The sequence below is a fragment of the Sus scrofa genome, chromosome 16 (genome assembly GCF_000003025.6).
Source record: "Sus scrofa isolate TJ Tabasco breed Duroc chromosome 16, Sscrofa11.1, whole genome shotgun sequence".
NCBI lineage: Eukaryota > Metazoa > Chordata > Mammalia > Artiodactyla > Suidae > Sus > Sus scrofa.
Window position 1 is genome coordinate 79,500,321 of NC_010458.4, and position 27,748 is coordinate 79,528,068.

The 27,748-nt window shown below is 58.4% G+C and overlaps 1 protein-coding gene across 2 annotated transcripts; it reads left to right on the forward strand.

Moving 5' to 3' along the window:
* Positions 1,190 to 27,690, forward strand: LOC110257285. 2 transcript variants are annotated; one of them, XM_021076900.1, is made up of 13 exons: positions 1,190 to 2,685; positions 3,012 to 3,113; positions 4,198 to 4,322; positions 4,817 to 4,969; positions 7,056 to 7,165; positions 8,241 to 8,272; positions 9,539 to 9,623; positions 13,135 to 13,169; positions 15,080 to 15,539; positions 17,253 to 17,287; positions 18,477 to 18,570; positions 21,861 to 21,936; positions 24,184 to 27,690. In XM_021076900.1, the coding sequence occupies exons 1-13, from the start codon at positions 2,612 to 2,614 to the stop codon at positions 24,675 to 24,677; spliced, it is 1,875 nt and encodes a 624-aa protein (XP_020932559.1). In that variant the 5' UTR covers positions 1,190 to 2,611; the 3' UTR covers positions 24,678 to 27,690. The 2 variants fall into 2 exon arrangements, with proteins under 2 accessions (XP_020932559.1, XP_020932558.1); XM_021076899.1 differs by having other exon boundaries at positions 1,191 to 2,685; positions 9,536 to 9,623.

The following is a 27,748-nucleotide window of genomic DNA, read 5'->3' on the forward strand; positions in this document are numbered from 1 at the left end:
CAGGGATCCAGGAGCGGGAGGTGCCTGCAGCCCAGGCCCAGGGAAGGGCAGGGGCCAAGGTCAGGGCTGAGGACCAGGGTCACCAGGTCACCGCGCAGGAGTCTGGCCGCCCTCCGCTGGCTGGAGGGTCTGGATCCCGCGTTGGGTCTGAGCACGAGGAACTTGGCAGCGGCAGGGGCTGGGGGGGGCGGGGCAGCTCGGGGGGCGGGGCAGCGGGGGCGGGGCTTGCCCCTGGCCGCCTGCCGCAGGACGACCGACCCGAGGCAGCAGTGACAGGCGTGGCGAGGGCTGGCGCCAGCGCTGTTTGTTTACCGAACAAAGATAGTTGCTAGGGGACCTCGGCATGTCCTGCTTTGTAGTGGAAGTGAGACCAGGAACCCCGTTCTTTTTATTATTAACTTGAACCTAAGACTCTCCTAAGATAGAATTACATCGAAAGTGAAAGCCAGCAGCCCGAGGATGGGACACCCATCCTGGGGCACTTTCTATTCTGGGGGCTCAATGGCGGCCACAGAATGCGTGACCAATGGCAGGAACGGCCAGCTCGTCTTAAGCAAATGCAGCCGCTGTTGCCCGCAGTGGCCAGGGTGACCTGGCCAGTCCTCCATGCGTGCCAGCAGGCATGCTCATGCGTGTGCCCGTAGCGGACACTTTATGTCTAAGGGGCCGGGCGGCTTTGTCCACTGGGTCCAGGTGGAAGGCTGCCCTGAGGTCCTGGGGTCCCAGATGCCAGGCCTGGGAACACCTGCCAGGGACACCTGCAGGTTCGGACAGCCCAGGAACTCAGTCGAGGCGCCACAGGGCTGGCCTCTCAGGCTCTGGTCGAGTGCTCAGGTGCCCCCGCTGTGAGACGGGAGTCGCTAGTGGGCTGCTGTCCCCACTTTCTCCCTGGCGGTGGCCTTGGGGGGAGCTGAGGGTGGACGCAGGGACAGAGCACTCAGCTCCAGCCTCCCATCTGGCCCGCTGGCCCTGCCCACAGTGTGTGATGAGAACCATCCCGCTGAGCTCCACAGAGGAGGGGCGGCACCTGGGCTGCAGTGCCACCTCCTGTCACATCTGTCCCCTGCTGCCATCGCCGGCCTCCTGCGCAGGACTCACTCCCGTTGCCCCGGTAACCACACAAACAGTGCTGTGCATCCGGCCATGCCTCAGGCTTCAGGAAGTGGGTGTAGGGACCAGCGTACTGGAATGTGCTGGTGTCACCAGCTGTGACAGTGTAGGCTGGCCACTGACCACGGGAGCATGGCTCATCTGTTAACAGCAGGGGCGGCCTGCAGGGGCCTGCGGTGGCAGGAAGGGCCTCAGCATCGCCACGTCTTCACCTGGCCCTCTCTGCCGAGTCCCGTCCCCTCTGTAGGTGCCCGGGCCTGGCTGGTCCCCAGCAGCCATCTCCCTGTTCTTCTGGCTTTGCGCCCGCCCTCCCCTGGCCCAGCCCTCTGAGCCCCAGCTCACTCTTGCCTTCACGGCGGTCTCTGCCCCCCAGCCTCTGATACCTACACGCCCTCGCCCAGCACCCAGGGCCCTGGGCCTGCACCCGAGGCCAGAGGACAAGGAAGGGCCGAGCAGTGTTGGCCAAACCAGCCCCCACCGAGCCTTGTTGAGCGCCATGGAAGCTTCCTCTGGGCCCTTATCCAGGCTGGACCACGCCTGCAAGCGCAAGCCCCAGAGGGTGGGGCGGGCAGACCCCGGACCCTGACAGCAGTGCAGCCTGGGAGGCCTCACTGCCCAGAGCCCGCACCGCCCTGGGCCTCTGCGGAGTCACAGCAGAGCCTGTGAACCGCGGCTTCGCCAGGACACCCGCGGGCAGCAGTAGGAGGCACACCCCCGCCACGCCCAGGCCGCTCTCACAGGAGCCGGGCCTGTAAGCCCTGAACCTTCCTGGCTCAGAACCGTCCTGGGAAGCAGGGCAGGGCTCCTGGGGAGGCCAGGCCCGTGCTTCCGCCCCTTCTGTTTGGTTTCCATGGGGATGGTGTGTTGGTCCCTGGAGAGGAGGCTGGAGGATCTGCGGGCTCGATTTTACCCTGGGAGTCCTGGAGGGGGTGGGAGCCTGGGGTGTCTTTCCCTGGGGGAGGGGAGAGACAGAGCAGACAGAGACAGAGACAGAGAGGGAGAGACCCAAAGGGAAACAGAGAGACAGAGAGACCTACTGGGCTGGCCCCGGCTTCCTGGCCTGTGTTTGAGCCCTCCCCCCCTTTCCTTGGTGACCCGACCTGTGTGCTGGGCGCTGCCCCCCGCCCTGACGACCCCCACGACCGCCTCCAGGGCCGGGCTTGGTGCCCACAGGTGCAAGCGCATCTGTCCCTCTGGGTCACAGGGCGCAGCCTCCAGTCCTGGAGGGCGAAGGACTCGGGCAGCCTCTGCGGGAGGCGGGTACGGGAGGGGCTGACCAGCTCCCTGCCGCCCACCAGGCGTGGGCTCCTGCGGCCGCCCGGTGGCCCAGGGCATCTTGGGGCGAGCGCCCCGCACCGTGCGGAGCGGGCCGAGTTGCTCCTTGACGAGCCCCCTCCAGGTCACCGGTAGCATCTTTCTCTTCCACCTCGTGGTCCACATCATCGCAGTTTCCATCAATCCGGCCGAGAAAAGCGTGCATCAGAAGAACTATTTGGAGCCTATGCCTGTGTTTGACAGGTCCAAACACGCTCATGTCATCCAGGACCTGTATTGCCATCTGTGTGAGACCAATGTGTGAGTGCCAGGGGCGGGGCCCCGAGGCCCGGAGGTGCTGGCCGCGGGGGGACCAGGCAGTGGACTGGCACCGCCCCCTTGAGAGAAGCGAGGCCCGACTCAGGCCATCTGATGGCCGGGCTGCTGGCTCGGAGGCGTCCGTGGGGGACGGGGAGGGAGGGATCTGACTCTGGCCTCCAGGCCTCAGCCCTGGCACCACTGGCAGGCGCACCTGTGCTGGTTGCCCCCCAACCCCGTGTCTCCTCTGCAGGCAGACGGGGCCTCTGACAGGTCCCCCTCCCCCCACCCCGCACAGACCGCTCACAGGGCGCCCCCCTTCCTTCCAGAGATCCCAAGACCAAGCATTGCAGTGCCTGTAACAAGTGTGTTTTGGGCTTCGACCACCACTGCAAATGGCTCAACAACTGCGTGGGGAGAAAGAACTACCGGTGAGGCCCGCTTGGCTCAGTGGGGAGGGCCCGGGATGGGCAGGCCTGCCTCCTCACGCGGGCTCGGTCCCTCCTGCACCTGGACGCGCCTCGGGAAGGTGCCGCCTCACTGGCTGGTCACCTTGAGGTCTGCCTGCCCTCGGGGCCAGGCGAGGGGTGTGACCCTGCCCGTGTCGGGGACCCAGAGGGCCGGGCTCCAGCACAGCCCCGGCTCGGCAGGGTCTTTCCGGCGGGAGAGGGGGCGTCTCTGGAGCCCCCCCTCCTCTGGGCAGGTCAGGAGGGGCGGATGCCTGGCACGCAGCAGGGGTTGGCCTGGTGGGGCCTCCAGAGGGCCAGGAGGGCCTCGGGGCCGCCTCTTCCTGAGGGGTGGGCGCCTCGCACACCACCCACCCCTGGACCCCGTGTCCAGCTCAGCTCGCCCCAAAGACATGCGTAAGCTGCGGGTCAAGGCAGGCCTCTGGGTAGAGCTGACCATGGTACAGGCCTGAGAGAGACAGAGGAAGACCTCGCGGTGAAATCATCGTCCCAGAACCCTTGCCCAGGGGCTGCCTCCTCGAGGGAGCAGAGGCATGGTCCTGGGCCTCGGCAGGGACGTCCTGCCAGGCATGGCCTCTGCAGGCAGAGAGAGGCGCAGCTGCTCGGGAGCCCCACTCAGCACCCCTGGCCCCTTGCCTGGCTTCCGGGGCGAGAGGCCCGTGGAGCCCGGTGTGTGCTCACACGCAGCGGGCCGGGTGGCAGCTGAATGCTGGGCCGCCTTGAACAAGTTTCACCCTGTCTCTGAGCCTCGGTCTCCCTATGAGACTAAGACCTCAGGTGCAAACTGTGAGGCCACAGAAACTGCAGGTGGGGCCGTGGGGCTCAGGCGGGGCTCAGGCAGGGGTCAGGAGCCCATGAGGGCCGTTCAGGAGCTGAGGAGAAAGGCCCAGCGGAGCCAGAGGAGGAAGGGCTGAGGGTGTGGCCAGAGCCGGACGTGGGCTGCCAAGCTGCCGTCCAGATGGGACGTCTGCGGGTGCCCCGTGCGGTCCTGGGCCTTGGCAGGGCTGGGCCGCGCTGGCTGCGCTGAGCCCGCTGGCCTCTCCCACAGGTACTTCTTCAGCTCGGTGGTGTCAGCTTTGGCCGGGCTGCTCTGCATGTTTGCCATCTTGAGCTATCTCTTCGTCCAGTTCCTGGTCGATCCCATGCAGCTGCGCACGGACCCCCACTTTGCAGGTTCGCTGCTGCCCGCGCTCCGTTTTCCTGGTCAAATCTTGGGGGCGGGGGGCGGCAGCCCAGTGTCTTCACTTCAGCCCCCAGTGCCCAGGGGGTGGGTTTGGGGTGCAGAGGCGCCGCTGTGGCTGCTTGAGGCTGTGCGTCCAGGCAACATCAGGCACCCAGAGCGGGGGCCACACCTGGCCCCCCTGGCAGTCCCAAGGGACGTGCGGTGGGGCGGGAACGGCGGGAGTGACGGGTCCTCAGCCAGCCCAGGCCCCGGGTTCTGGGCGCAGCCAGCAGAGCCCTCCTGACACCACATGGCGGTCAGCCGGAGGGCCGCCCAGTGCCCGGCGGCCTCGGGAACCTTCTCCCGAGGAGGGCGGCTGCGAGGGCTCTTAGGCAGGACACATACCTGGGCAGGTCGGAGGGCTTGCCTGGGCGGGGAGGCGCTCCCTCAGGCTGGGGTTCCCTCCTGAGGCAGCCAGCTGATGCCCCCCCCGCCTTCTGCACAGGGATCTCCAGGGACACGTGGCTCCTCTTCCTCCCCTTCCTCCCGGTGAGGGCCAAGGCCCCCGTGCTGCTGCTCATCGGCCTGCTGGTGCTGGTGATCATCATGGTCGGCCTCCTGCTCCTGGGGCACCTGTTCTTTTTCCATCTCTACCTGAGTACGTGCCCCGAGCCCCGCTCCGCCTCGGCCGAACCTTGCCCCGTGTTCGCATGGTCCCCAGGCAGGCAGGCAGGCCCTGCTCAGTCCCCAGAGACCCCAGAGCACGGAGGGCAAATCACAGGAAGAGGAGAGACCCCCTGGGGGGCAGCAGGGCCAGGTTCAGTTCCAAGACGAGCAGAAAACTTGGAGGAGTCGCACAAAGCGCCCTGAGTGTTCAGAGCAGGAGCCGAACCTCCGTGGTGGGAGAAGGACGGCGGGAAAGAAGGGGGCTTAGAAACAGAATCCCTCAGCAAAAGACGACCCTGCGCTCGCGGACAGGGCGGCCACGGGGGTGGGGGAGCTCCCTGGGCTGGGCTCCCCCCACCCTGATGCTTCCCTGGAAGGAACACCTGTGACCCTCTGGGCCTGTCATGCTGAGCGGGTCCTTCAGCTGAGCCCTGCTGGCTTCCCTGAGCTTCCGGACACGCCGGTCGGGGGCGGGGGTGGAGAGGCCACGGGGCAGGGAGGCGTTTTGGAAACGGCAGAGCCCGGGGAGGCGAGGTGGGCGGGCAAGCTGGTCTTGGAGCTGCTGCTGCGGCCGGGGCTGTGCATGAGAGGCCGCAGGACCAGGGGGAACCTGGAGAGCAGCCTGCACAGGACTCACCGGCCGCTGGCCGCGGCAGGGCCGAGCATCCAGGAGGATAGTGGCCTCCGCCCTGAGGGTGGGGCCCCCGAGGCCTTCTGGGGAGAAGACAGCTCAGGGCTGATAGGTCATGGAAGAATGGATTTCCAGGAAAGAATCACGCCAGCAGAGCAGTTGCCGTTAGCCGTGGTGAAATGACCCCCCACGGAGCCACTTGAACGCCAGGCTCAGGGCCCTCCGTCTCTGTGGGTTAAGACCCAGTGGGGCTCAGCGTCCTCGGCCTGGGTCTGTCCCGAGGCTTCAGCCACGGGCCTCCCTCCACCCCCGCCCCATGGACGCCGCCCGGCCAAGCAGCTCAGGACAGGGCGGCCCCATCTGAGCCAGGGATGGAGAGGGACAGAAGCCAGTCCCAGGAGCAGCCTTCTCTGCAAGTGGCCAGGACCAGCCTGTGCGCCAGGGACTGTGCAGCCCGAGGGCCCCAAGGCAGGGCTGCCGGCTGCCCCTCCACGTGGGCTCGGAAGAACCTCGTCCCGGTGCGGAGGAGAGGGCACTGTGGGTGGTGGGACAACAGGAGCCGCTGCCGGCCCCGGTGGGGCGGGGCCTCTGCCTCGGGAGGACTCCGGCCTTCACTCCGGATCCCTCACGGGCTCCAGCCCCAGCTCCTGGCCGAGAGGCTTCGAGTCCGGGGTCTGCACCTCCTCACTGCCCTGGATCAGAACGTTGTACACGGAACTGCTCAGAGGAGGGCGCGCCCTGGGGACCGCTCCCGTCTGAGCTCGGTGGCCTTTGTGTAGACCAGCCAGAGGAAGGAGCTCGGGCACAGAGCACAAGCAGGCACGTGGGTCCCTCATGCTGTGGCACAGGTTCTGAGGGGTGCAAGCAGAGCCAGCCCAACAGACGGCAGCCAGAGAAGAAGTACCGCAGCATCCAGGACATTGATGGGGAGGGGACCGGGCCGGGCGGGGGGCCTCGGCTCCTGCTTGGGCCGGCAGCCGCCGAGCATTTCATGGGCCGCGGGTGCAAGTGGCCCTCCTGCTCCTCAAGCTCCAAATAGGCTGCTGTGGGTGGCCTTGTCACTTTCCAGAAATAATTATAAACCATCTGTTCTCGTGTCTGTTGGTTTTCAGGGAAAGAAGGCCTGGTATAAAGGCCCAAGGCTGACGTGGGCCCAGAACCAGCTTTGCCAGTAGTGCTTGTCTACGGAGGCTGTCTCTCCATGGCCCGGGGGCTTCTGTACACGCTGGGGCCCGGGGTCTCGGCTCAGCCGGGCCAGCACTCTCCCCGGGCCCTGCTTGCTTCAAGGGCTCATGAGGCAGGGAGGGCAGCCACGGCCCGGCTGGGATGGGGGCCCGGGGGGCCCTGAGCGGCCTTCCAGATGCTTGGCAGCTCCAGGTCAGGAGCCAGCTCTGATGCCCCGGGCGGGGAGCTGACAGCTGTTAACGCTGCCCTTTCTCCTTTCCAGTAAAGAAGAAGCTGAGTACGTATGAATACATTACCCAGGGCCGCCAGCAGCTCCAACTGAACTCTTCACATGGGAGAAGAGACTCAGACTCACAGAAAAGACCGTCACAGGTACAGGTGATGTAACCTCCCACCTAGCAGCTTGGCCTCGCAGCCACAGCGTGTGTGTGTGTGTGTGTGTGTGTGTGTGTGTGTGAGTGGTTGCACGTGTGTGTTTTGTGATGCAATGCGTTGTGTGGTTGTGAGTATGTGGGGGGGGGGGTTAGTGTGCACATGTGGGGTTGTATCACTTCTGCGTTCACTCTCCACTAGACGAAGGCGGTGGGGCTGACTCCTTCCAGGCTGCTCCTCATCAAAAGCAGCATTTGCTCCTCAAGGTCCCTGTTAGGAAGGTGAAGATACAAGCCGCAAACAGAAATCAGTATTTGCAAATCACATGCCGGTACCCAGAATATGTACAGAACTTCCAAAACTCAGTTATAAGAAAAATGACTCGGTGTTCTATTTTTTATTTTCTGTCTTTTTAGGGCTGCACCCGCAGCCTATGGAAGTTCCCAGGCTGGGGGTCGAATTGGAGCTGCAGCTGCCGGCCTCCACCACAGCCACAGCAATGCGGGATCCGATCTGTCACCTTTACCACAGCTCACGGCAACGCCGGATCCTTAACCCACTGAGCGAGGCCAGGGCTCGAACCCCCATCTTCATGGATACTAATAGGGTTCATTATTGCTGAGCCCCAACAGGAACTCCCGACTCAGTGTTTTAAATGAGCAAAAGATTTGAACACGTTTCCCCAAAGGGATCAATGGGCCGGTATAAGCTCAGCTAAAGACAGTCGACCTCCTGCCACGTTAAGGAAACCGTAGGTGACATCACACTGGAGTGGCCGCCGTCCGAGCCGGAGCCCACGTGTCGGTGCGGCCGGGGGAGTGTGTCCCCCAGGCGGGGAGTGGGGCGCCACACGGCTCTGCGAGGAAGGTCGGCACTGCCTTCCGTCGTGGACCCGTCGCGGCCGCCGCAGCCCTGTCCCCAGCCCAGAGCTGTGATGGCCCGCGTGCGCCAGGGCTGCCTTCCCGGGACCCGCGGCTCCACGTCACCCGAGGACGGCCGGGCACTTCTGTAGAAACGAGCTCAGTGTCAACAACTGTTTTTCACCGGGTAACGTTCCCTTCCTCTCTCTCGGCAGGATGCTGGCCACCGGCGCTCTTCTGTGCGAAGGTCAGTCTGGCTCGGTTTGCTTTAATCTTTGGCTGGAATTGTTTTGTGGGTCTGAAAGGTAGCTGCAGGCTCCTCTTAACTGGCTTGGCTTTAAGAACTCTTACGTGCTCCAAATAGTAGCCTCCGCAGTCTTTGCTAATATTTTCATAATTTTTATTTGCTCCGTTTACATTTTGGTTTTAATCCTAAGTTTATTTGTGCATTCGCGGAGGCTGGAGCTCAGGTTATTTTATCACGGCGTAACCCATGGTAGACACCTCCTTCATTAAATGGCCTGCCTTTCCTCGTCCGCTTCGAAAGGCTGATTTTCTGAAAACCAGGTTGCCCCAGACCCCAGCCCACCGTCCGGACACCAGGTCTGGCTCATTGCTGCGTGTCATCCAGAAATGCTGGGATCTTTTGCCAGGTTTGGGCTGGGCTCCTGGGGGCCGCACGGCTCCCCATCCTACAGCCCAGGTGAGTCCGAAAAGGGCGAAGCACACAGTTAGCCCACTTCTCACGTGCTGAGAATCGCTGCTGATTTTCGTGTCGTTCACTGGGAGGCTGGCTGGGTTAGGGTACAGGTGGTGTGGTTAAGAGCACCCCCTTTCAATGAATCCACCGTGTTTTCCTTGAGAATTTATTCAAAATCCGATTGGCACAATATTTTGAAAGTCTAGGTCATTTTGAACTTCACTTCCGAAGGCCACCTTTGGCTGTGGTCCTTTAAATGCAATCTATGAATATTTTTATCGTTCTGGCAAGAATGGTAGGCCCCTAACTGGAACCAGGACGGTAAACTTAACTCTTAGACTCCAGCCTCACCACGTCAAACACCTAGTGTTTTCAGACTCTGCCGAATTAAGGCACATTCACTGTAGACAATTGGGAACCTGCCGAGCTTCCCAGCGTAGCACAGACACACTTTCTTGTCCGTGCCCAGCAGTCGCCGGCGTTTTGATTAGTATCTTTCAGGTCTTCCTTTTAAAAAATATTTTTTCTATGCATCAGATGCCTTATGTTTTATAAAATTATGATTGTATTGTAGAACTCTTTGAAAGCCTTTTTAAGAAATCTCCCTGTATTGCGAACACAGTCTGTTAGAAGGAAAACCGTGATTTTTATGGTATGAATTCTCCCGTCTTCGGGACGCACTGTAGTCCGCAGTGTCGGAGTGCGATGTTTTTTGCAATGGCGTCTTCACTTCTGCGACGGGAAGGCGAGCTCCCCTTCCTTGTTGGAACCTGTGGCTCAGCACAGTCTCCCTTCCTCCCGCCCACCCAGCAGAGAGAAGCACGTGGGGTTGCTGCCGCCTTCCCAGGAGCCGGGCTCCCTCAGCGGCGTGGCGCCAGAGGCCGTGGCTGTGCCGAAGGTGAGTGTGGGCCGCCAGCCTCACGGAGAGCGGGGTGCCAGGTGCAGGGCCCCAGACGGAGGCCGAGCGGGCCTTACCGAACGGAAGCGTTGGCGAGATGCCCGGGGTGCCTTCAAGGGGGAGCTGAGGTGGGCGGGGCCGTTGAGGGAGCGAGGGACCCTGACCGGGGGCTGGGGGAGCGGGCCCGAGACGCCCCGACGGCAGCGGCTGAGCGTCTGCCCTGCGTGGGCCTTGAAACGCAGCAGAAAGGGATGGACGGAAGCCTACGGAAAGGTTAGTGACCACGGCACCCAGGTCCGGTGTGTGGGCGCTCTCTGGGCAGCCCCTGACCTCTGCTGGATGTGCCCGCACACACGTTAGGCAGCAGTGCGAGCGAACAGGCTGGAGGAAGACGGGCTCCGCGTGGGCGCGGGCGGCCCCTCCGGATCTTCCTGGAAGCTCAGCCCCAGGCCAGGCCCGCCCGGTCCGACGCTGTTTGTGAGCAGGGCTGTGCTGCCCCGCCTTCTCTGTGGGGGAGCTTCCTGTCAGGGTGGCTCCAGCAGGGGTCAGAGGGTGCTCCTGGCTGTGGCTTAGGCAGAGGGACGGGCCACACCATCCTGCTCGCACCTCTGCCAACAACTTCTTCTAGAAGGTGGGAGCCACGCTTGATAGGGTCACGCCTCCCGCCTGCCCCCATCCCAGGCTCAGCCACGAAAAGGGAACCCTCGGTCTGAGCCAGGAGCAGGCCACCATGGCTTCCACTTTGCTGCCATTAAAACCGGGGTGCCCAGTGTTCCAAGTTGCCTGGAACGGCCCCTTTTGACACCACCACTCTGACAGGCACTTGTCACTGGTGACCGTGTTAGACCCCACTGAGGGTCCTCCAGGCACAGCTCGAGTGTGTCCGTTGGTGGCCAGCAGGACCCCGCAGGGCCAAGCGCAGCTCCCAAGTTTCAGGCGGGTCTGCAAGCCTCTGAGAGGGAGGCCTTTCTCCCCCACTGCGGGAGAAGTTACCGTCCGTGTCCAGGACGTAAAACGCCAAATGCCAAACGTGGGGGTGACTTTCTGTTGCAAAAATAGTCACATTATGGGTTTGAGCCTCTTAAACTTTTCTAAATTTAATGGTAAGTGTTCCGAGGTTGAAACACGCTTCATTACTTAAGGAAGGGATTTACGATTCTGCTTAATTGACACAAATTACCAAAACTGATTGATGAAGAAATAGAAAGTTCAGATGCACATGTAGTGAATAAAGATACCGAACTAGTCATTTTCATTTAGCCACAAAGAAAACCCCAGGCCCTGACGGCTTCGTGGCTGATATTTTAAGAAAAAAACAAACCAATCCTGCACAAACTCGTTCAGAACATAGAGAAGGAAGAAAGCCTTCCCGACTCATTCTATGAGGCCAGGTTGTCACAGCAAAAGCAATGTCATCGAAGGAGGAGGCGCATGAGCCAATAATATCACACGTGAATGGGGAGGCAAATCTCATTAACAAAATGTGAGCAAACCAATGCAGTCACACCCATACAGGGTTGTTCGCCGTGACTCCGTGAGGTGTATTCAGGAATGCAGGGTCAGTTTAACATCCGAAAATATATTAATGTAATAAGAATATTAATAAGGTAACAAATACATAAGCACATCAATAAATCAGAAAAATCACAGCACATCCAGTTATAGCCAAACAATTTTACAACCCTGGGGGGGAAAAACAGCCTGAATCTGACAAAGAACACTGATGAAATTTACAACTAACTCATACTTAATCCACACCGGATGCCTTCCTCTTAAGATTGGCACGAAGAAAAGAATGTCCACTCCAAATTTCTATTAGACATTTCATTAAACTTCCAGCCTGTGCGGTGAAGCCAAAAAATATATATAGACATGAAAGTGAAACAGTATTTATTTGCAGGAAACATGATCTTAAAAAACTGCAGAAAGGCTAGTAGAAATAGTAAGATAGCTTAGCGAGGTGGTAGGATATGAAATCAATATTAAAAACCGAGCTTATATTTCTATACACTAGAAATGAAAATACGAAAATGGCGTAAAGAAAACTATTTCAGGAGTTCCCCCTGTGGCCCAGTGGGTTAAGAATCTGATACAGCGGCTCGGGTCACTGTGGAGGTGCGGGTTGGCTCCCCAGCCCAGTGCTGTGGGTTAAAGAGTCTGGCGTTACCACCGCTCCAGCATAGGCCACAGGTGTGGCTTGGATTCAATCTCTGGCCCTCGGAGCTTCCATGGGTGTGGCCATAAAAAAGAAGAAAACTATTCCATTCACAGTAGTATCAAAAAATAATAAAATAACAAAACAAGGACAGAAATCTGTGTATGTAAAGCTACAGGCTAAAGCTGAGAGAAGTTAAACCCAACCCAAACAGAAGGAAAGATTTCCAGCATCTGTGGACTGGAAGGTTCAAAGTTGTCACGATGGAAAAATATGGCAAGTTTCCCCACATTGATCTACAGATTCACACGATCCCCGCTGGATTCCCAGCAAGCTTTCTTTCTTTAAGGAAAGAGCCAACTATATGCGGAACTTCAGGGGACTTAGGGTGCCCAAAACAATTCAGGAAAAGAGCCACCAAACCGGAAGACTTACACAGTCTGACTGCAAAATTTACCGTAAAGCTGTGGGAATCAAGACGGAATGGTGCCAGCGTAGGGACGGATCTGTAGATCAATGGACCAGAACGGAGACTCCAGAGGGAAAATCTTTACATCCCTGGTCAGCGGATTTTACACGAAGGAGCTAAGTCAGTTCAAGGGGGAGAAATATGTTTTTCATAATTGATGCCCTACTTCACCGCCTGCACAGTGTAACTCACGTCAATCAAAGACCTGAACTGAAGGGCTAAAGGCTGACACTTGAGGAAGAAGGCAAAATAAAATCTTTGTGACCTTGAGTCAGGCAAAGTCTTTCTTCGTATGACACCAAACACACTATTCGAGAAAAATATGAAATAGTGGCCTTCATCAAAATGAAAATTATTTGCCCTTCAGAATTCACCATTACAAAAATAAAAACATAAGCCACGGACTGGAATAACTATTTCCAATCCATATACTTGTATCCAGAATAAAGAACGTTCAAAACTCTAAGAAAAATGACCTAGTTTTTAAAATAGGCAAAAATTGGAAGAAACTCTCTACCGAAAAGGACATGGGGGTGGCAGACTAGCATGTGACAGGAGGTCGGTGTCATAGACGCCAGGAGGATGCAAACGAAAACCGCAGTCGGGCGCCCTGCACGTGGGCGAGAGAGGCCAAGGCAGAAGAGAGCAGCGCGCCCCGCTGGCGCTCGCCCTGCAGGCAAAGCCAAACAGAAGTTCAAGGCGGGTCCCACCTGTGCCCGCGCGCGCACGTGGTTGGGGAGGAAAGGGGGCGCCCCTCCCAGGTCTCAGGCGTCCCCAGACGCGTCACTTCAAGTCAGCTAAAGGTAGACTTGAGTGTTGGGAAAGAGTGGCATCCGGGTAGACCATTCCTTCCTCTACAGTTTCAGTAATTTTTACTTCTCTCACAGGGGCCAGTTGTCATCCTGATGCCACCTCTGCACAGGTAAGAAGCTTCGAGGTGTGTTATCCATCTGAAAAAGAGGGTGGACTCTTCTTAACTCAATTTACTTTGACAAATAATGCATCTGCGGTGGGGCATCTTTTTTTTTTTTTTTTGTCTTTTTTGCCTTTTCTAGGGCCGCTCCCACGGCATATGGAGGTTCCCAGGCTAGGGGTCCAATAGGATCTGTAGCCACCGGCCTACGCCAGAGCCACAGCAACGCGGGATCCGAGCCGCGTCTGCAACCTACACCACAGCTCACGGCAACGCCGGATCCTTCACCCACTGAGCAAGGCCAGGGATTGAACCCGCAACCTCATGGTTCCTCGTCGGATTCGTTAACCACTGAGCCACGACGGGAACTCCTGGGGTGGGACATCTTTAAATAAGGTGATAACAGATGGAAAATGAAGTTGTTTCCCTTGATGTTACTAACGTTTCCAGCCATTTACGTACCTCGGTTTTGCTCAGTGAACTTGCAAACCTGACAGTAATTTTCTCCCGTCTCCAACCAACGTGTGCAGACACAGAAATAAGGCGGCACTCGCTGGTGCCCTGTGCCGCTCAGGGAGCACAGGCCGTGCGGCGTCTCAGAGCCTTTCTTGGCCTCTGAGGACACGTAGTTTCAGGTGAGCTCTTGGAAGTCAGGGCTCCTCGCTTGGAGTCAGTGTCGAGCCCGTTAGATGCAAAGGTTCTGCCAGGAGCGGATGGAGGTGCCTGTCAGAAAGACTGCCACTGGGGTGAGGACACATATGAAAAGCACCCCCTGTCTCCGGATGAGACAGGTCGGCCCCTGGCAGAGGGCGGAGAACCAGCAAATGCCCTCAGTATCACGGCAGGTGTCTCGGCCACCAGCGCTGTCAGAGCAACGCGCCGCCAAGGCAGCGGCTTTGGAGGTAGAGCCGCGTTGTCTCACTGCTCCGGGGCCAGGAGGTCTGAGCAAGGGGCGGGCGGGGGGTCTGCTCCAGGGCCCTCTTGGCGGCGTGCAGGTGGAAGTGGTCTCCCCGTGTCCTCATGCTGTCTTCCCTCCGTGCCCGGCTGTCGCTGGGCACAAGCCCCTCTTTCTAGGCTGCCATGCGTGGTGGATTGATACCCATTCCACTGGCCTCGTCGGAAGCTGATGCTTCTGAAAGGCCTTATCTCCAAATACGGGCCCTTTCTGAGGTCCTGCATGGGGCCCCCGATACAGTTGCCCCTGGCATTGTGGGGGCTTGGCTCCAGGAGCCCCTGCACGACCAGGGTCTGTGGCTGCTCAAGTCCCATCGCTGGGCCCCCATATCCCTGGCGCTGGATCCATGGATTCAATCAACCGCAGGCGGACATGTCAGGCCAAGGTCGGGTGTCTCCTTGGGTGTGACACCTGAGGCTCTGGAGGAAATGGGTGTCTCGTGGACACACACACAGCTCAGACCCACTGTGTTCAAGGGTCAGCTATTTGTGTTTCTCGAATTAACCCCATAACAGTCTGCCCTCTGGCCCACCCAAATCCACGCTCCTCCCTCGTGTAAGTAATTCACCCATCACACCTTCCCTCATTCAAGCATCAGCTCAGAGTCCCGGGCTGCACCATCGCTGTGATCCAAATCCGTGATGGCCGCAATTCAGAGAATGCCTCGTCCTGGACAAAATTCCCTCCTTCTGGGACCCCACCAAGCCAGACTATTTGCTTCCAAAATACCCTGAGGGGACGGACCCAGGCTAGGCACACCCCACAGGAGGAAGCTGGAAGGGGCAGGGTCCCCAGCCAATCTGAAATGGGCCTGGGGAGCCTTTGGCTCTGGACCTGCGTGCCCTTTAGGAGAAGGGGTGTGGGCTCCAAGGTCAGGGCCACCTCGCGGTTCCGGAAGGATCCCCCGGAGCCCCCAGAGCGAGGTGGACCGACACTGCCCTTCCTTCCTCCTCTGCATCCTCAGCCTCACGTCCACGGACCTCACATCGCCCGCTCCGTCGCTGGACCTCACATTGTCCGCTCCGTGCCCGGACATGGCGTCCACCATCACCCTCCTCCCGGAGAGCATCTCATCCGCTCTGTGCCCGGACAAGGCGTCCACCATCACCCTCCTCTCGGAGAGCATCTTGTCTGCTCCATACCCGGACAAGGCGTCCACCACCATCATTCTCCCGGAGAGCATCTCGTCCGCTCCGTGCCCGGACAAGGCGTCCACCATCACCCTCCTCCCGGAGAGCATCTCGTCCGCTCCGTGCCCGGACAAGGCGTCCACCATCACCACCCTCCCGGAGAGCATCTCGTCCGCTCCGTGCCCGGACAAGGCGTCCACCATCACCCTCCTTTCGGAGAGCATCTTGTCTGCTCCATACCCGGACAAGGCGTCCACCATCACCCTCCTCCCGGAGAGCATTTTGTCACTGCAGGTGAGTGCGGTGCGACCGGACACGAGCCCTGGGCCGGGCGAGGCCCCGTGCGGGGTCCTGTGGTGGGGACGGCAGGAGGGCGGCCTGCTTTAGACACTGTGCGGTCCCCAGGCTGCTACTCGAACAGGAACAGGGTGGGCAGGGGGGTGGTAACAGGAAAATGAGGGACCCAAAATATTAACTGCGGGGCACACCTGTGTGAGACAGAGACGCAGATTCAAAAACCGGTGTCCCGGAGGCCGGGCTTGGTGAAGCGGCTCTTGTCCCGGGTCTCGCCCGCGTGGCCTCAGCAGCACACTTTCTGTCCTGGCACGAGGGCCCCCAGAGACGGCCGGCCAGCAGGGAGGGCGCACCTGGCACGGTGCCTCCGCCGCCGACCGGAGCCTGGAGTCAGGGTTCAGCTCCTCGGCGGGACTGGGTGCGGCCTCCCCGAGACGCCCCGGGACCAAGTCTGAAGGTCCTTGGTCTCGTGCTCCTGCTGAGGGGTGAGCCGCCCCCGCCCAAGCTCCACACGCAGCTCGGAGGCGCTCCCTTGCTCACAGTCACCTTCCAGACCCAGCCATGAATGAGGACAAAAGCTCTGTCGCAAAGACATTGCCTGAAATGGTGTTTAGAGTAACGGAAAAGCTGAAGTAACCTGAAAAATCCCAATTTAGGTAACTGATTAAGAAAAACAGGCTGAATAGCCTGTCCTGAGAGACGGTAGAGCCATGACAATTCTGACTTTGACGACTAGATACTAAAAATTTTAAATAATAAGTGGCAAAAGCAGAATATAAAATTACATATACGACGTATTTGCAACTGTATGAAACAAAAACCAGATCCTAAAAAGGGCGGGAAAAAGGCTGAGAGCAAATGCACGAAAATGCACTGAGACCGTCGGGCTCCGGTGATGGGCTTCTCTGTCTTCAGTGTCATACATGGTTGTGATTTTTAGAGTAAAAGTGTATGAAGTAATACTTACATTTTTAAGTTAAAAAGGGAGGGAAAAGAAAAAACGATGCCCCGGGCTTCTGAACAGAACTTAGGGGTAGGGTTAGATTTGAAGCAGCCTGACCAGAGGGGTCTTGGACGGCAGGGAGCCCCTGAGAGGAAGCTCCGTGTCACTCAAGAGGCCTTCAGGAAACACAGGCAGAAGCCACAGCGGGACCCCGGGCCCGCCAGCCCGGCTCTAAGCAGAAAGTACCGGGGGCGGCCAGGCCCCAGGCCCCAGGCCCGAGGTGGGGTGGGGTCGGGGATGCAGAGCCAGCCGGCGGCACCCTCTCGTGGGACCCAGCGCCCACGCCCTCTTCCACGGGGAAGCGGGGCCACGCGCATATGCGGCCGGCCTGTTCCTCTGCCGGGGCTGCCGTCCGGATGCAGTTTCTCCCAAGTCTGGGCGCCGGGGTGGTCTCGCTCCGTGTCATCACGTGGCCTCGGCCTCGGCCTCCTCCTCGGAACAGTCCTGGTGGGTCAGGACCCCGGGACCTCGCCTCACTGGCCTCTGCCAAGGCACCATTTCCCCGTCGCCCGCGGCCGGGGCTCCGACACATGACACTGGAGGGGACGGAGCTCAGGCCGCACCCGAGCGAGTGCACGAGGAAGGGCCTGGCCCGCCGCAGGCCTCTCGAGCCCTGGGTTCCCCTCGCGGCTCCACGGGTAACGGGCTGGAGCCGGGTCAGGGACGCTCGCTGTCGGCGTGGCTTTAACGCGGTGTTGTTTCCCCCCCAGGAATTAGCTTCCAGCCAGAAGCCACGGTTCCCGGGGTAAGTTCGTTAAGCTTTCCTACCTGAGATGCAGCTGTCTGTCCCTCGGGGGGGGGGGGGGGCGGGACGGGTGCTGGGGGCGCCGAGATGAGACGGTGCGAGGGGAGAGACAGTTTCCACCACCTCACCCACTCGCAACTCCCCGAAGTCTTCCTCCCGCAAGGCGGTCAGTCTGCGCCGTCTTTCTGCAAGAGCGTGGCCTGAGCCAAGGCACACCCGCCAGGGCTCTCCGCGAGCACGCGCGATGCTTTGGGACGCCGCCTCGTGTGGGTCTGTCAGGGCTCATGCTGCGTCCCAGCCCCGTGTCAAGGAGGTGTTGGCTATGACAGGCCTGCCCACCCCACGGGACAGGCCAACCCCCTGCACGCGGTCCTGCCCCAAAGGCAGAAAGTGGCCCTTTGCAAAGCTCCTGACCCAGTTTCGAGCACACATGCTAAAGGGTGTACCCGGTCCCCACGACAAGACTGTGCGTCTCGCAGAGTGTGCGTCTTAGAACGGCGTGTGGCAATGGACATGCAGCTATAGCTATTCTTTTTTTTTTTTAGGGTAAGTACATCAACTTTTACTCCCTTTTGCTTCTCACTGTAGCCCCCAAACCCAGCACCACCCGGAGCCACACCCCATGGAGATACTCAGAGTTACTATTCACGAGTTTCCGCTGTGGCTCAGTGGGTGAAGAACCTGACTAGTATCCATGAGGATGCAGGTTCGATCCCTGGCTCTGCTCAGTGGGTTAAGGATCCGGTGTTGCCATGAGCTGCGGTGTAGGTCGCAGATGCAGCTTGGATCTGGCATTGCTGTGGCTGTGGTGCAGGCCGGCAGCTGCAGCTCCGATTCGACCCCTAGCCGGGACACTCCATATGCTGACCTAAAAAAAAAGTCACTCTTTATTCACTACTCAGCATACAGTGTGAGCAGAATATCTTTTCAACGAAAAGCTACTTTCATAAACATTTTCCACATTTTAAGCATCTGGAGATTGCATCCGACCCTCCGCTCTCAATAGCTTTCACGTAGTGTCATGTAACACAAGGTAAACTAAAAATTAAAAAGAATCGGTCGTTTCCTACACTGGCATCTGCCACCCCCCGACCCCCGGCTCCCACCACCTGCGGATGCTGCACTTGCAGCCTCGGCGCCCTGCTCACGCCCCCTCCCAAAGCTCACGTCGGTGTCCTTTCCTCTCCAGCAGCGTGAGGCGCAGGGAGTTCCTGCCGCCGTCCATCCGCGAGAGCCTGAGCTCCCTCAGTACCATCACCTCGGAGGGCTCTGCATCACTGAAGGTGAGCCCACAGGGGCCAGTTTCCGAGCCCCAAGTGCGGGAGGAGGACGCAGTACCGAGGTTAGGACAATATTCTGGATGGCGCGGGTGTCTGTGACCCCGGGTGCCACTCAGAGGGCAGCCCAGCTGAGCGGAGCAGCAGAGAAGGGAGGGACGGGGCCCTGGGTGTGGCGGAGGCAGCCAGACCCCGGGCAGTCGTCATGGAGACAGCATCACCGCAGCCTGCTGGGGTGTACCGAAGTCCACGCAGTGGCAGCGGGCGGGTGTGAAGTCGCGGTCACGGTGCAGTGCGTCGCCGGGTTCTCTGCACAGCCTTACCAGTGTTTCTGTGTCCTGGTGTTTTTCACAATGAGGCGTTGGGCTCCTTTCGGCTCCCCAGAGGAGCTCCGTGTGGAGACGTTTCTGGTTCTACAGCCTGGAGCAGGCGTCTTCACAAGGAGCTGAGACACTAACATTCACTCCTCAGAGGAGCCTGGTGTCCAGCCTGGAGTCGCGCCGTCGGTGGTGCCACACTCGAGCTGCCCAGAATCCACTCATCGCCGTCCTTGGCTGGGGACGCAGACTCGTTACCATTCTGTGCGTGACCGGCTTTTTCAATCACTCGGTATTCTAATTATTTATTTTCGGTATCAGAAGCACCACCACCATCCAAAGAGCCAGGGTCCTGACGCGTCTGCCGCTGCTTCCGTGGCCCCCCTCTGAGTCCCTGCCCCCACATGGCCTGCCTTCTCCTGTGGGCCTTGTGGCTTCGTGCTTCGGGTCGCACGCGTCCTGAACTATACACGCGCAATGCGTTGGTTGCTCTTGGCTTTACCGAGAGGGAGCCACCCGCCTGCGCCGTGTTTGGACTCTGTGCGGAGTCGCCCTGTGCACTTTGCACCGAGTGGTCCTCAGCTGCCGAGACTCTGCATCTTGTCCCTGCAGGCCGTGTGCTTTGCTTCTGAAGCCATTTCTTCCCACATCACGCTCCCTCGTCCCCGCTGCCTGGACAGGGGTCAGGGTGGCTCCATGTGTTGGCCACCGGGCTGGGGCCCCCATGCCCGGTCTTGACACAGCCCCTGCCATGTGTGTCCCCTGGGTGTGGAATCCTGCATATGTAGCGCCACGAGGTGAGGCCAGACTGCTGCTCACATGGCTGCGCCACTTCCCCTCTTGCAGCAGTGCACCCGAGGTCCCGCTGCTTCACGCCTTTGGCTCTTGGACCCGCAGATGGCGTGTGTGGACGGGGGGTCCCGGCTCTCCTCTCAGCGCTGAGACGCTGAGGGCACACGCGCCATGCGTTTTCTCCTCCATCCACCTATGTTTCTGCTGGGCTCTTTCTGCTTTTCTTAGCGATTTATGTAAGTTCTTTGCATTCTCTCAACACACACCCGTTATCAGTTGGGTGAGTTCCAGACAGAGCGCCACCGGGCAGCTTGACCATCTGTGTACCCTGAGATTTGATGAACCTGAGCCACGAGTTTCAATATGGTCACGATTATAAGTATTTTATAGATAACGTTTTTGGTCTTGTTGAGACAAAGCTTTCACCCAAATATCTCAAGAGAGGCCGTCTGGACTTTCTATTCAAAGCTGCACGTTTTGGTTGTGGGGAGGCGAGTCCTCCTCCGGCCCAGGGTTTTGGTGCGTGTGACCTGAGTCAGGGCAGGTTTGTCGTTTCCTGTGGGACCTCACCTGTTTCCAGTCTCATTTATAGTTAAGGCACTTACCGCTAAGGATTCCCTTCGGCCACTGAGCTATTTGCCTTCCAGGTATCTCATACATATATTTTTGGTTCCTCGATTCCTCCATTACTGACGTCTTGTATTTAGTTGAATTTTTGCCCCGTCTTGATTTCCTTCTTCTTTCCTTTTCTGTGTGTTTTTTCGTTTTCTTCTTGGTGGTTACCTCAAGGATTACAGTGAACATCTGAAAAGGGAATGATCGAGTGTGACTCGTGCCCAGAACGAGGGCTGTTCTCCCCCAGCTACAACAGGACAAAGAACGGGGGCGGGGGGGCTTCCTTCCTCCCCAGATGGTCCAGCAGCTGCACAGGCTCCTGAATGTGCGATGCTCATTGTTCTTAGGAGCAGTCTAAGGAAGGATTCCTACTGCAACCTTTTTCCTTGAGTCAACTACCCTTTCGGATGTACAGACTTCAACCCCACGTCTTCAGCGTCCCCACCATCTGTCTCCTTCCCCACAAAGCTCCTTCCCCAGTCCTCCACCGGTCCTCCTACCAGGCTTTGTCACGTTTTTATTTTCACTCCAAATTAATATTTTTCCTGTGTTTCTGAGGAGTTTTCGAGTGCTTGGCAGTACCCAGGCTCAGCTTTGCTTCCTGGCTACCCTTTCCTTGGGTGGGTTTTTCTCACCTGCCCTGTCTCCACCGAGATGATTGCTCCCGCTGCTTTCGGCTGGGCGGACACCCTGCTGTTGCCTCTGGATTCAGGAAGCTTTGCAGCAGCGATCAGTTGCTCTGCTGCTCAGCTGCTCAGCCTGCAGGAGCCCCAGCAAGGTGCCGTCGGGAGCCCCTAACCCCGCCGCACACCCTCTGCTGTGTCTTTGTGCCCATTTTCTTTCTCTTCTTTGGGAAGTTGTCCTTTCTGGCCCAACAAGGGCTTCCCTTTCCCTCTGCAGTTATATTTGTATCTGTTCTATCGTGACTATAATTTTAAAGTACTGGGTCAGGAAGGACTCTAGCATGCTATAGATCTAGAAGTCCGCCAGTGACATTGGCTTGTAGGTCACTCCAAACTTTCAAAGAAGGATTTCGCATAGTCCTGGTCTCTGGTTCATGCCGCATATTCAGCCCTGAAAACTGAAACAAGCACCATCCCTGAGCCTTCGGCCAGCCCGGCAAGAACTGTGGTCCCTCCTTTCTGGGAGCTGGTGGACCCAGGACAGTGGAGCCATCCGTCCCCGGGGCCAGAGTAGCGCCAGGGCGAGGAAAACAACAGCTGTTCAGACGCGGGCTCCCTGGGGGCTCTGCCAGGTGGGATGCAGCGCCGTCCACGGGAGGCAGTGTGGAGCCGGAGCCAATGCGTCACATGCCACGCTCGTCTCCATCCTGATGCGCACGCGGGACAGAAAGCCAGCCTTCCTCACCGGACGCAGTCGTGGTTCGAGTCACACGAACCACGAAGCGTGGCCTGGACTCGGGAGGCAGGGCGACTGCCCCCATGTCAGAGGTCACCACGGGAAGGGGCAGATTGTCTGTCTCCAGAAGGGCCTCTGGTCGCTACCTTTTGTCCCCTTTGGCAGTGTGACAAACCCTACAGCATGCACTCCCTGCTGCTTCTCTTTCGGCAGGATGAAGGCGATCAGGTGCAGATAATACGGCAGCCTGAGAAAGAAGACGTTGACCACACCGAAGGCTCGGTTTCAGGTAAGACATTTTGCGGTCTGGGTCCTTCTGGGGTCTCCCCAAGTTGGATGCCTTAGAGAGTTCAATGTTTTCAAAGAAAAAAAGTCGAAAGAGAGAAATCGGCATGGAAAGTCAGGGCTGGGACACTTGTCCCTGGGATGTGGAAGACACGCTGGAGCCACCAGGGCGTCTGCAGGCAGCCCCCGGGGCCCCGCGTTTGCCCTGCCCCTGACGCCCAAGGAGGCATTAGCTGGCAAAGCTCTGTGTCTAACCCAGGGCATCCCCCTGGGGGGCCGGCAGTCTGAGCTGTGGATCCCGACAAGCAGCGGTGGCCGACCGCATGGTGACCGCACAGAGCAAGGTCCACGGCACAGTCTGGCTGGCGAGTGAGTGAAACAAGGTTCAGTGTGAACAACAAGCCCAGGCAGAACATGAGCAGGAGTTCCTGCTGTGGCTCAGTGGTTAAAGATCCAGCTGCTGCAGCTCCGGGCACTGCGGAGGCACAGGTTTGACCCCCGGATCCCTGGGTTAAAGGATCCGGCGTTCAGGCAGCCGCAGCTCGGACTCAATCCTTGGCCCAAGAACTTCCTTATGTCATGGGTGTGGCCACAAAAAAAAGCAAACAAACATTTAAAATGGGCAGAAATCTTAAATAGGCATTTACCTGAAGACGACGTACAGGTGGGCAACAGACACATGAAAAGATGCTCAATATCACCAGTTATGAGAGAAATCAAAACTACACTGAGGTATCACCTCACACTGGCCACAATGGCTGTCATCAAAACGTCTATAAACCACGATGCTGGAGAGGGTGGGGGGAAAAGGGACCCTTCCACGCCGTTGGTGGGAATGGAAATCTGTGCAGCCCCCGCGGAGAACAGTGTGCAAGTTCCCTAGAAAGTGAAAATAGAGGTGATACGTCGAAGCAGCCAGACGGTCCTGAGTGTCATGAACCGTGTGGGAGAGAGACTTGACACACGTGTGCCCCAATTTGAGACTAATCCTTAAAAGTGCACACTATTGTCAGAAGCGAACATTTCTAAACAATAATAGAAAATAACAGGAGTTCCCATCGTGGCTCAGTGGCTAATGAACCCAACTAGTGTCCAGGAGGACGTGGGTTCACTCCCTAGCCTTGCTCAGGGGGTTAAGGATCCGGTGTTGTCATGAGCTGTGGCGTAGGTCGCAGACGTGGCTCGGATCCCGAGTGGCTGTGGCTGTAGTGTGGGTTGGCAGCTGTAGCTCCGATTAGACCCCTAGCCTGGGAACCTCCATATGCTGCAGGTGTGGCCCTAAAAAGACAAAAGACAACATAAATAAATAAATAGATAAAGAGATGATGGCTGAGACCTTGCCAGCACTGTCATTAGATACCAACTCACAGATTCATGAAGTCTAACCAACACCTGAGACCAAAAAATACATACATTTTTAAATATTCCGTGATAGACTCTCTCCCACGGAGTCACTGGTCAAGTAACTCATTCAGACTGACTGCAGCCGGTGCAGAGCTGGACGGCACCTGTAGTGTGTGGCAGTCCAGGCTTCGGGCACCCGCTTGTGTGTCTTTCAAGAGTGAGGATTGTGTAGATATTTCTACATATCAGTAAGAACTCTTAGGAGCAAAAATTTCAGTAGCATTTTCAAAAGGGGAGGTCCCCAGGAATAAACCCAAGGAAAGATGTACAAGACTCATGGAGAAAATCAGAAAACTTGGCTGTTTTGGGGGGGGGGTTGGCCACGCCCACGGCATGCCGGGGTTCCCGGGCCAGGGGTCCAACGCGCACCACGGCAGGGACCGCGCGGGATCCTTGATCGCTCGGTGGCTCTCCCGACCTTGGCTGCTTTAAAGAGACACAAAGGAGGATGTAGAATGTTCCGGAGAGCAGGTTATACCCGCAGGTGTCCATTCCCGCTGGAGCCGCGGCGGCCTCGGTCACACAAGCGGAGAAGCAAGAGGGGGCTCCCTTCTCATCTCTAAAGGTCCAAGCCAGGCAGAAGCAGCCGCGTGCTGCCCAGATAGGCTCGCGGTGCGTGCCAGGCGCTCCACGTTGGTGCCCGAGGGCGCGGCGAGGAGGTGACCAGAGAGCCCCGTGGCCCCAGCGGGCCCCGTTGCCCTCGTGGGGCTGTCCTCTCCGCTCTTCCACGGGGATGGCTGGGGTGGCAGGGAGGACGGGCTGCGACCGCACCGCGGGCCGGGCGGGCTCGGGGCCCAGCACTCGCCTCCCCGGGCAGTGCTCACAGACGCGCTTCCTTCTCCTGCAGGAGCCCAGGGGCCCGCGCTGGCCCAGCCACCCGAGCGGGGGCTCTTCGCCGCCGTCCCGCCTGTGGAGGACCCCCTAGAATCCCTCCCGCTCCAGGGCGCGCTGCAGGTCGGAGGCCAGGACGTGTGGTCCATGAGGGCCCAGCGTGTGCGCCCAGCTCCCACGGACTCCTGGATGCTGGAGTCCACGGTCCTCACCATCCCCGGGCAGGTGGAGCTCGACCCGGCCGAGGAGCTGCCCCGCCGGCTCCAGCGCGACAGCCTCGGGCCGCAGCCTGCGCACCGGGTGGCTCCGGGGGCCGTGCCGCTGTCCAGCTGGGGGGCCGAGGGCCTGCCTGCCTTCAAGGGCAGGTACAGGGTGAAGGTGACCCCCATAGCAAGTGTGGGGCACAGCCAGTCTGCTGAAGAGACCCCCCAATCTGACACCACCGAGGCCACCGTGATCATGATGCCTGAGGGCTCGGAGCTCCCAGACGGGGCTCCCAAGTCCACTTAGAGCCAGGAAACCGCCCCCCCCGCCAGGACGCCCCTCCCGGTGGGGGGTGCCCGCAGCTCCGTGGCGGGGATGCTGGGCAGTTGAGGTCCAGCTGCGCCGCCGTGCTCCTAGTGAAAGCATCGGAGAGGAGAGGGGCCAGGGTCCTCGGCCGCCTCTGGCCGCCGGGAAAGACTTTCAAGGACCCGCATGTCACTTGTCTCAGAAGCCGTATTTTAAAGACTTTCCAAGTTTTCTGAACACATCTGTTATTCTGGGAAGAAAAAAACAAATTCGAAATGGACTGCAGAGAGTGGGTTCACATCTGTGCATCTGTTGATTATTAAAGCAGACTGTATGAATTTAAGGAACTTTTAAGAAAACTCTTCAGAATTCACTAGCAGGCTTTATGGGAAATAATAAAAATTATTCATGGCAATAAACCTGAAATCAGCCTTGGTAAGAGTTAAGTCCTCGGCTTTCAGGTGGCCCAGACCCTCTCCGCCCCAGGCCCAGTGCTGGGCTCTGAGGTCCAGAGCAGACCAGGTCTGGTCCGGGCCCCCTGAACCTGTGCCCACGCCCGTGCCCAGGTGGGAGCCGCCCCGGCCTTGTCCCCGCCACTCTGCAGCCCCACGCTGGCCAGAAGCCAGCCTGGATTGGGCCCACGGCAGGTGGTGGCCCTCCGCTGTCTGCAGACTGCCCCACCCCACGCCCCCGCTGTGGTCACGCCCGCTGTGACCATGCTTCCTGGAGGCGGTGGCCCTGGGCAGGCTCCTGGACGTCGCCGTCTCCTCCTCCGTGAGCCATGCAGTCATGAAGCCTCGTCCCGGAGGCTGGACCCCCAGGCCCACCTCTGCAGGTGAGCAACGCGTGTGTCGGACACAAGGAGCCCCCAGGGCCCACCTGCTGGCTCTGCTGCTGTTCGGTCACCACGTCGGTTTCCAGCCTCTTCCTCCTGACGGAACTTGGGGAGCAGCTGAAAGACACTGCATGGCCTCGGGCCCTCCGGGGGGGCCGGCCCGCCTGTGGCCTCCACGTCTCTGTCCCTGTCAGCGCGGTCAGGGGGCCCTGCTTCCAGCGTGAGGCTACTGCTCCCTCCTGCCTGCAGGAGACCTGCAGCCCCGCCGCCCCCTCTGCCCTCCTGTACAAGGAGGCGGGGGGTGCCCTCTGGGTTACCGGCTGCACTCTGGCCCCCAGGCCCCCAGGTCTGCAGAGACCTATTCCCCCAAGACCTGCTAGTGGAGCAGCCGCCACCCAGGACTTGAAGCTGGAGCGCGGCACACGTGCTGCTGCCCTGGCCGGTGGCTTGCAAGCCTCCAAGCGCAGAACTGACCTCGACCTCAGGACGAGCCTCTGGCTTCCAGAGGGGGGTGGTGTGAGCCTGCCAACCAGGCCCGCAGACCTTCCAGAACACTCCCTGGGCTGTGTCAGGCCACTGCGTAATTAAATGAGTGAAAACAGAGATTTGGACAACACAGCGAACAAGCCCAATTTATGGGGCATCTTCAGGAGCCGGGGCTCCTTTTTCAGAAACTGCGCGTTCTCTTCAGGCACACAGGGATTATTCCCCAGAACAGAGCCCTCGTGAGCTCCAGTCAAGGCTGTGGGGGGACCCTTCAGGGTCCCTGTCGATCGCTGGTGCTGAGCACGCTGTGCCCCCCACGGTCCTTGGGCTTGTTGGGCTGACGCCTGCGGGTTCAGAGTTTGCAGCACAGTTGAAGCATTTTGCCGTTTCTAACAGGTTTTTCTGCACCTACAACCCCGTACTTTCTCGTCGTCTTCAAGGACTCCAAGAAAACACAGGTGGGGCTGCTTGAAGCTGTCACACATGAGTGATGGTTTCTTTGTGGTTCTCTGTTCCCTCGCTCGTGTGGGAAGTTGGTACTGCCACGCTTGCCCAGAGTCGGATCCGCCAGCGACCCTCCTCGGTGTATTTTTCATGTCTTCTCTTGTAGTTTTTACCTCCACGAAGTCCCCCTGCGGTGCTGCTAGATCTCCCAGGTCCATACTTCTTTCTCTTACATTCAGCAAGTTTTATTATATCCTCACAACCTAATTTTACAACTTTTCCTCCCTAAACCCCCAGCCCCACCTGTCTCTTTTGGTACCAGACAATTTTCAAAGTCTGTGAGTCAGTTTCTGTTCTGCAAAGAAGGTCCTTGGGTCCTTTTTAAAGATTCCATGTCGAAGTGACAGCACATACCGTTTGGGTCTCACTGCCTGGCTTCACTTAGCGTGACGATGTCTGGGTCCATCCGTGTTGCTGCAAATGGTATTATCTCTTTCCTTTTAAAGGCTGAGTCATAGTCCACCGCATGTATGTACCACGTCTTCTTTATCCACTCCTCTGTCGATGGACATTTAGGGGGCTTCCACGCTTGGCTATTGTATATGGCGCTGCAGTGAACACTGGGGTCCACGCATCTTTTCAGAGTCATGGTTTTCTCTGGGCAGACGCCCGGAGTGGGAGTGCTGCGTCAAATGGCAACTCTATTTTTAGTGTTCTGAACAGTCTCTGCAGTGATGGTTTGACTTCTTCCTTTCCAATTTGGATTCCTTTTATTTATTTCCAATTTGGATTCTTTTATTACTTTGTCTTCCGATTGCTGTGGCTAGGACTTCCAAAACCATGTTGAAGAGTAGTGGTGAGAGCGGACATCCTTGTCTGGTTCCTGATCTCAGTGGGAATTCTTTCAGCTTTTCACTGTTGACAAAGATGTTAGCTGTACGGCCTTTACCATGTTCTATGCCTTCTTTTGGAGGGATTTTAGCAGAAGTGGGTGCTGGGTTTTGTCAAAAGCTTTTTCTGCATCTACCGAGAGGATCATATGGTTTTTATTCTTCGGTTTGTTAATGTGGTGTGGCACACGGATCGATTGGCGGGTATTGAAAAATCCTTGTGTCCCTGGGATAAATCCCACTTGCTCGTGGGATTCATCACGATCAATATATCCTTTCAATGTATTTTGTTTGCTAGTATTTTGTTGGGGATTTTTGCATCTGTGTTCATCAGTGATATTGGCCTGGAATTTTCATTTTTCTGTGGTATCTTTGTCTGGTTTCAGTGTCACGGTGATGGTTGCCTCATAGAATGA

Coding starts and splice junctions, on each gene's coding strand:
- LOC110257285 (XM_021076899.1), top strand. CDS start 2,612: ATGCCTGTGTTTGACAGGTCCAAACACGCTCATGTCATCCAGGACCTG. Junction 7,166..8,240: donor CACAGAAAAGACCGTCACAG/GTACAGGTGATG, acceptor CTCTCTCGGCAG/GATGCTGGCCACCGGCGCTC. Junction 9,624..13,134: donor AGGCCGTGGCTGTGCCGAAG/GTGAGTGTGGGC, acceptor CTTCTCTCACAG/GGGCCAGTTGTCATCCTGAT.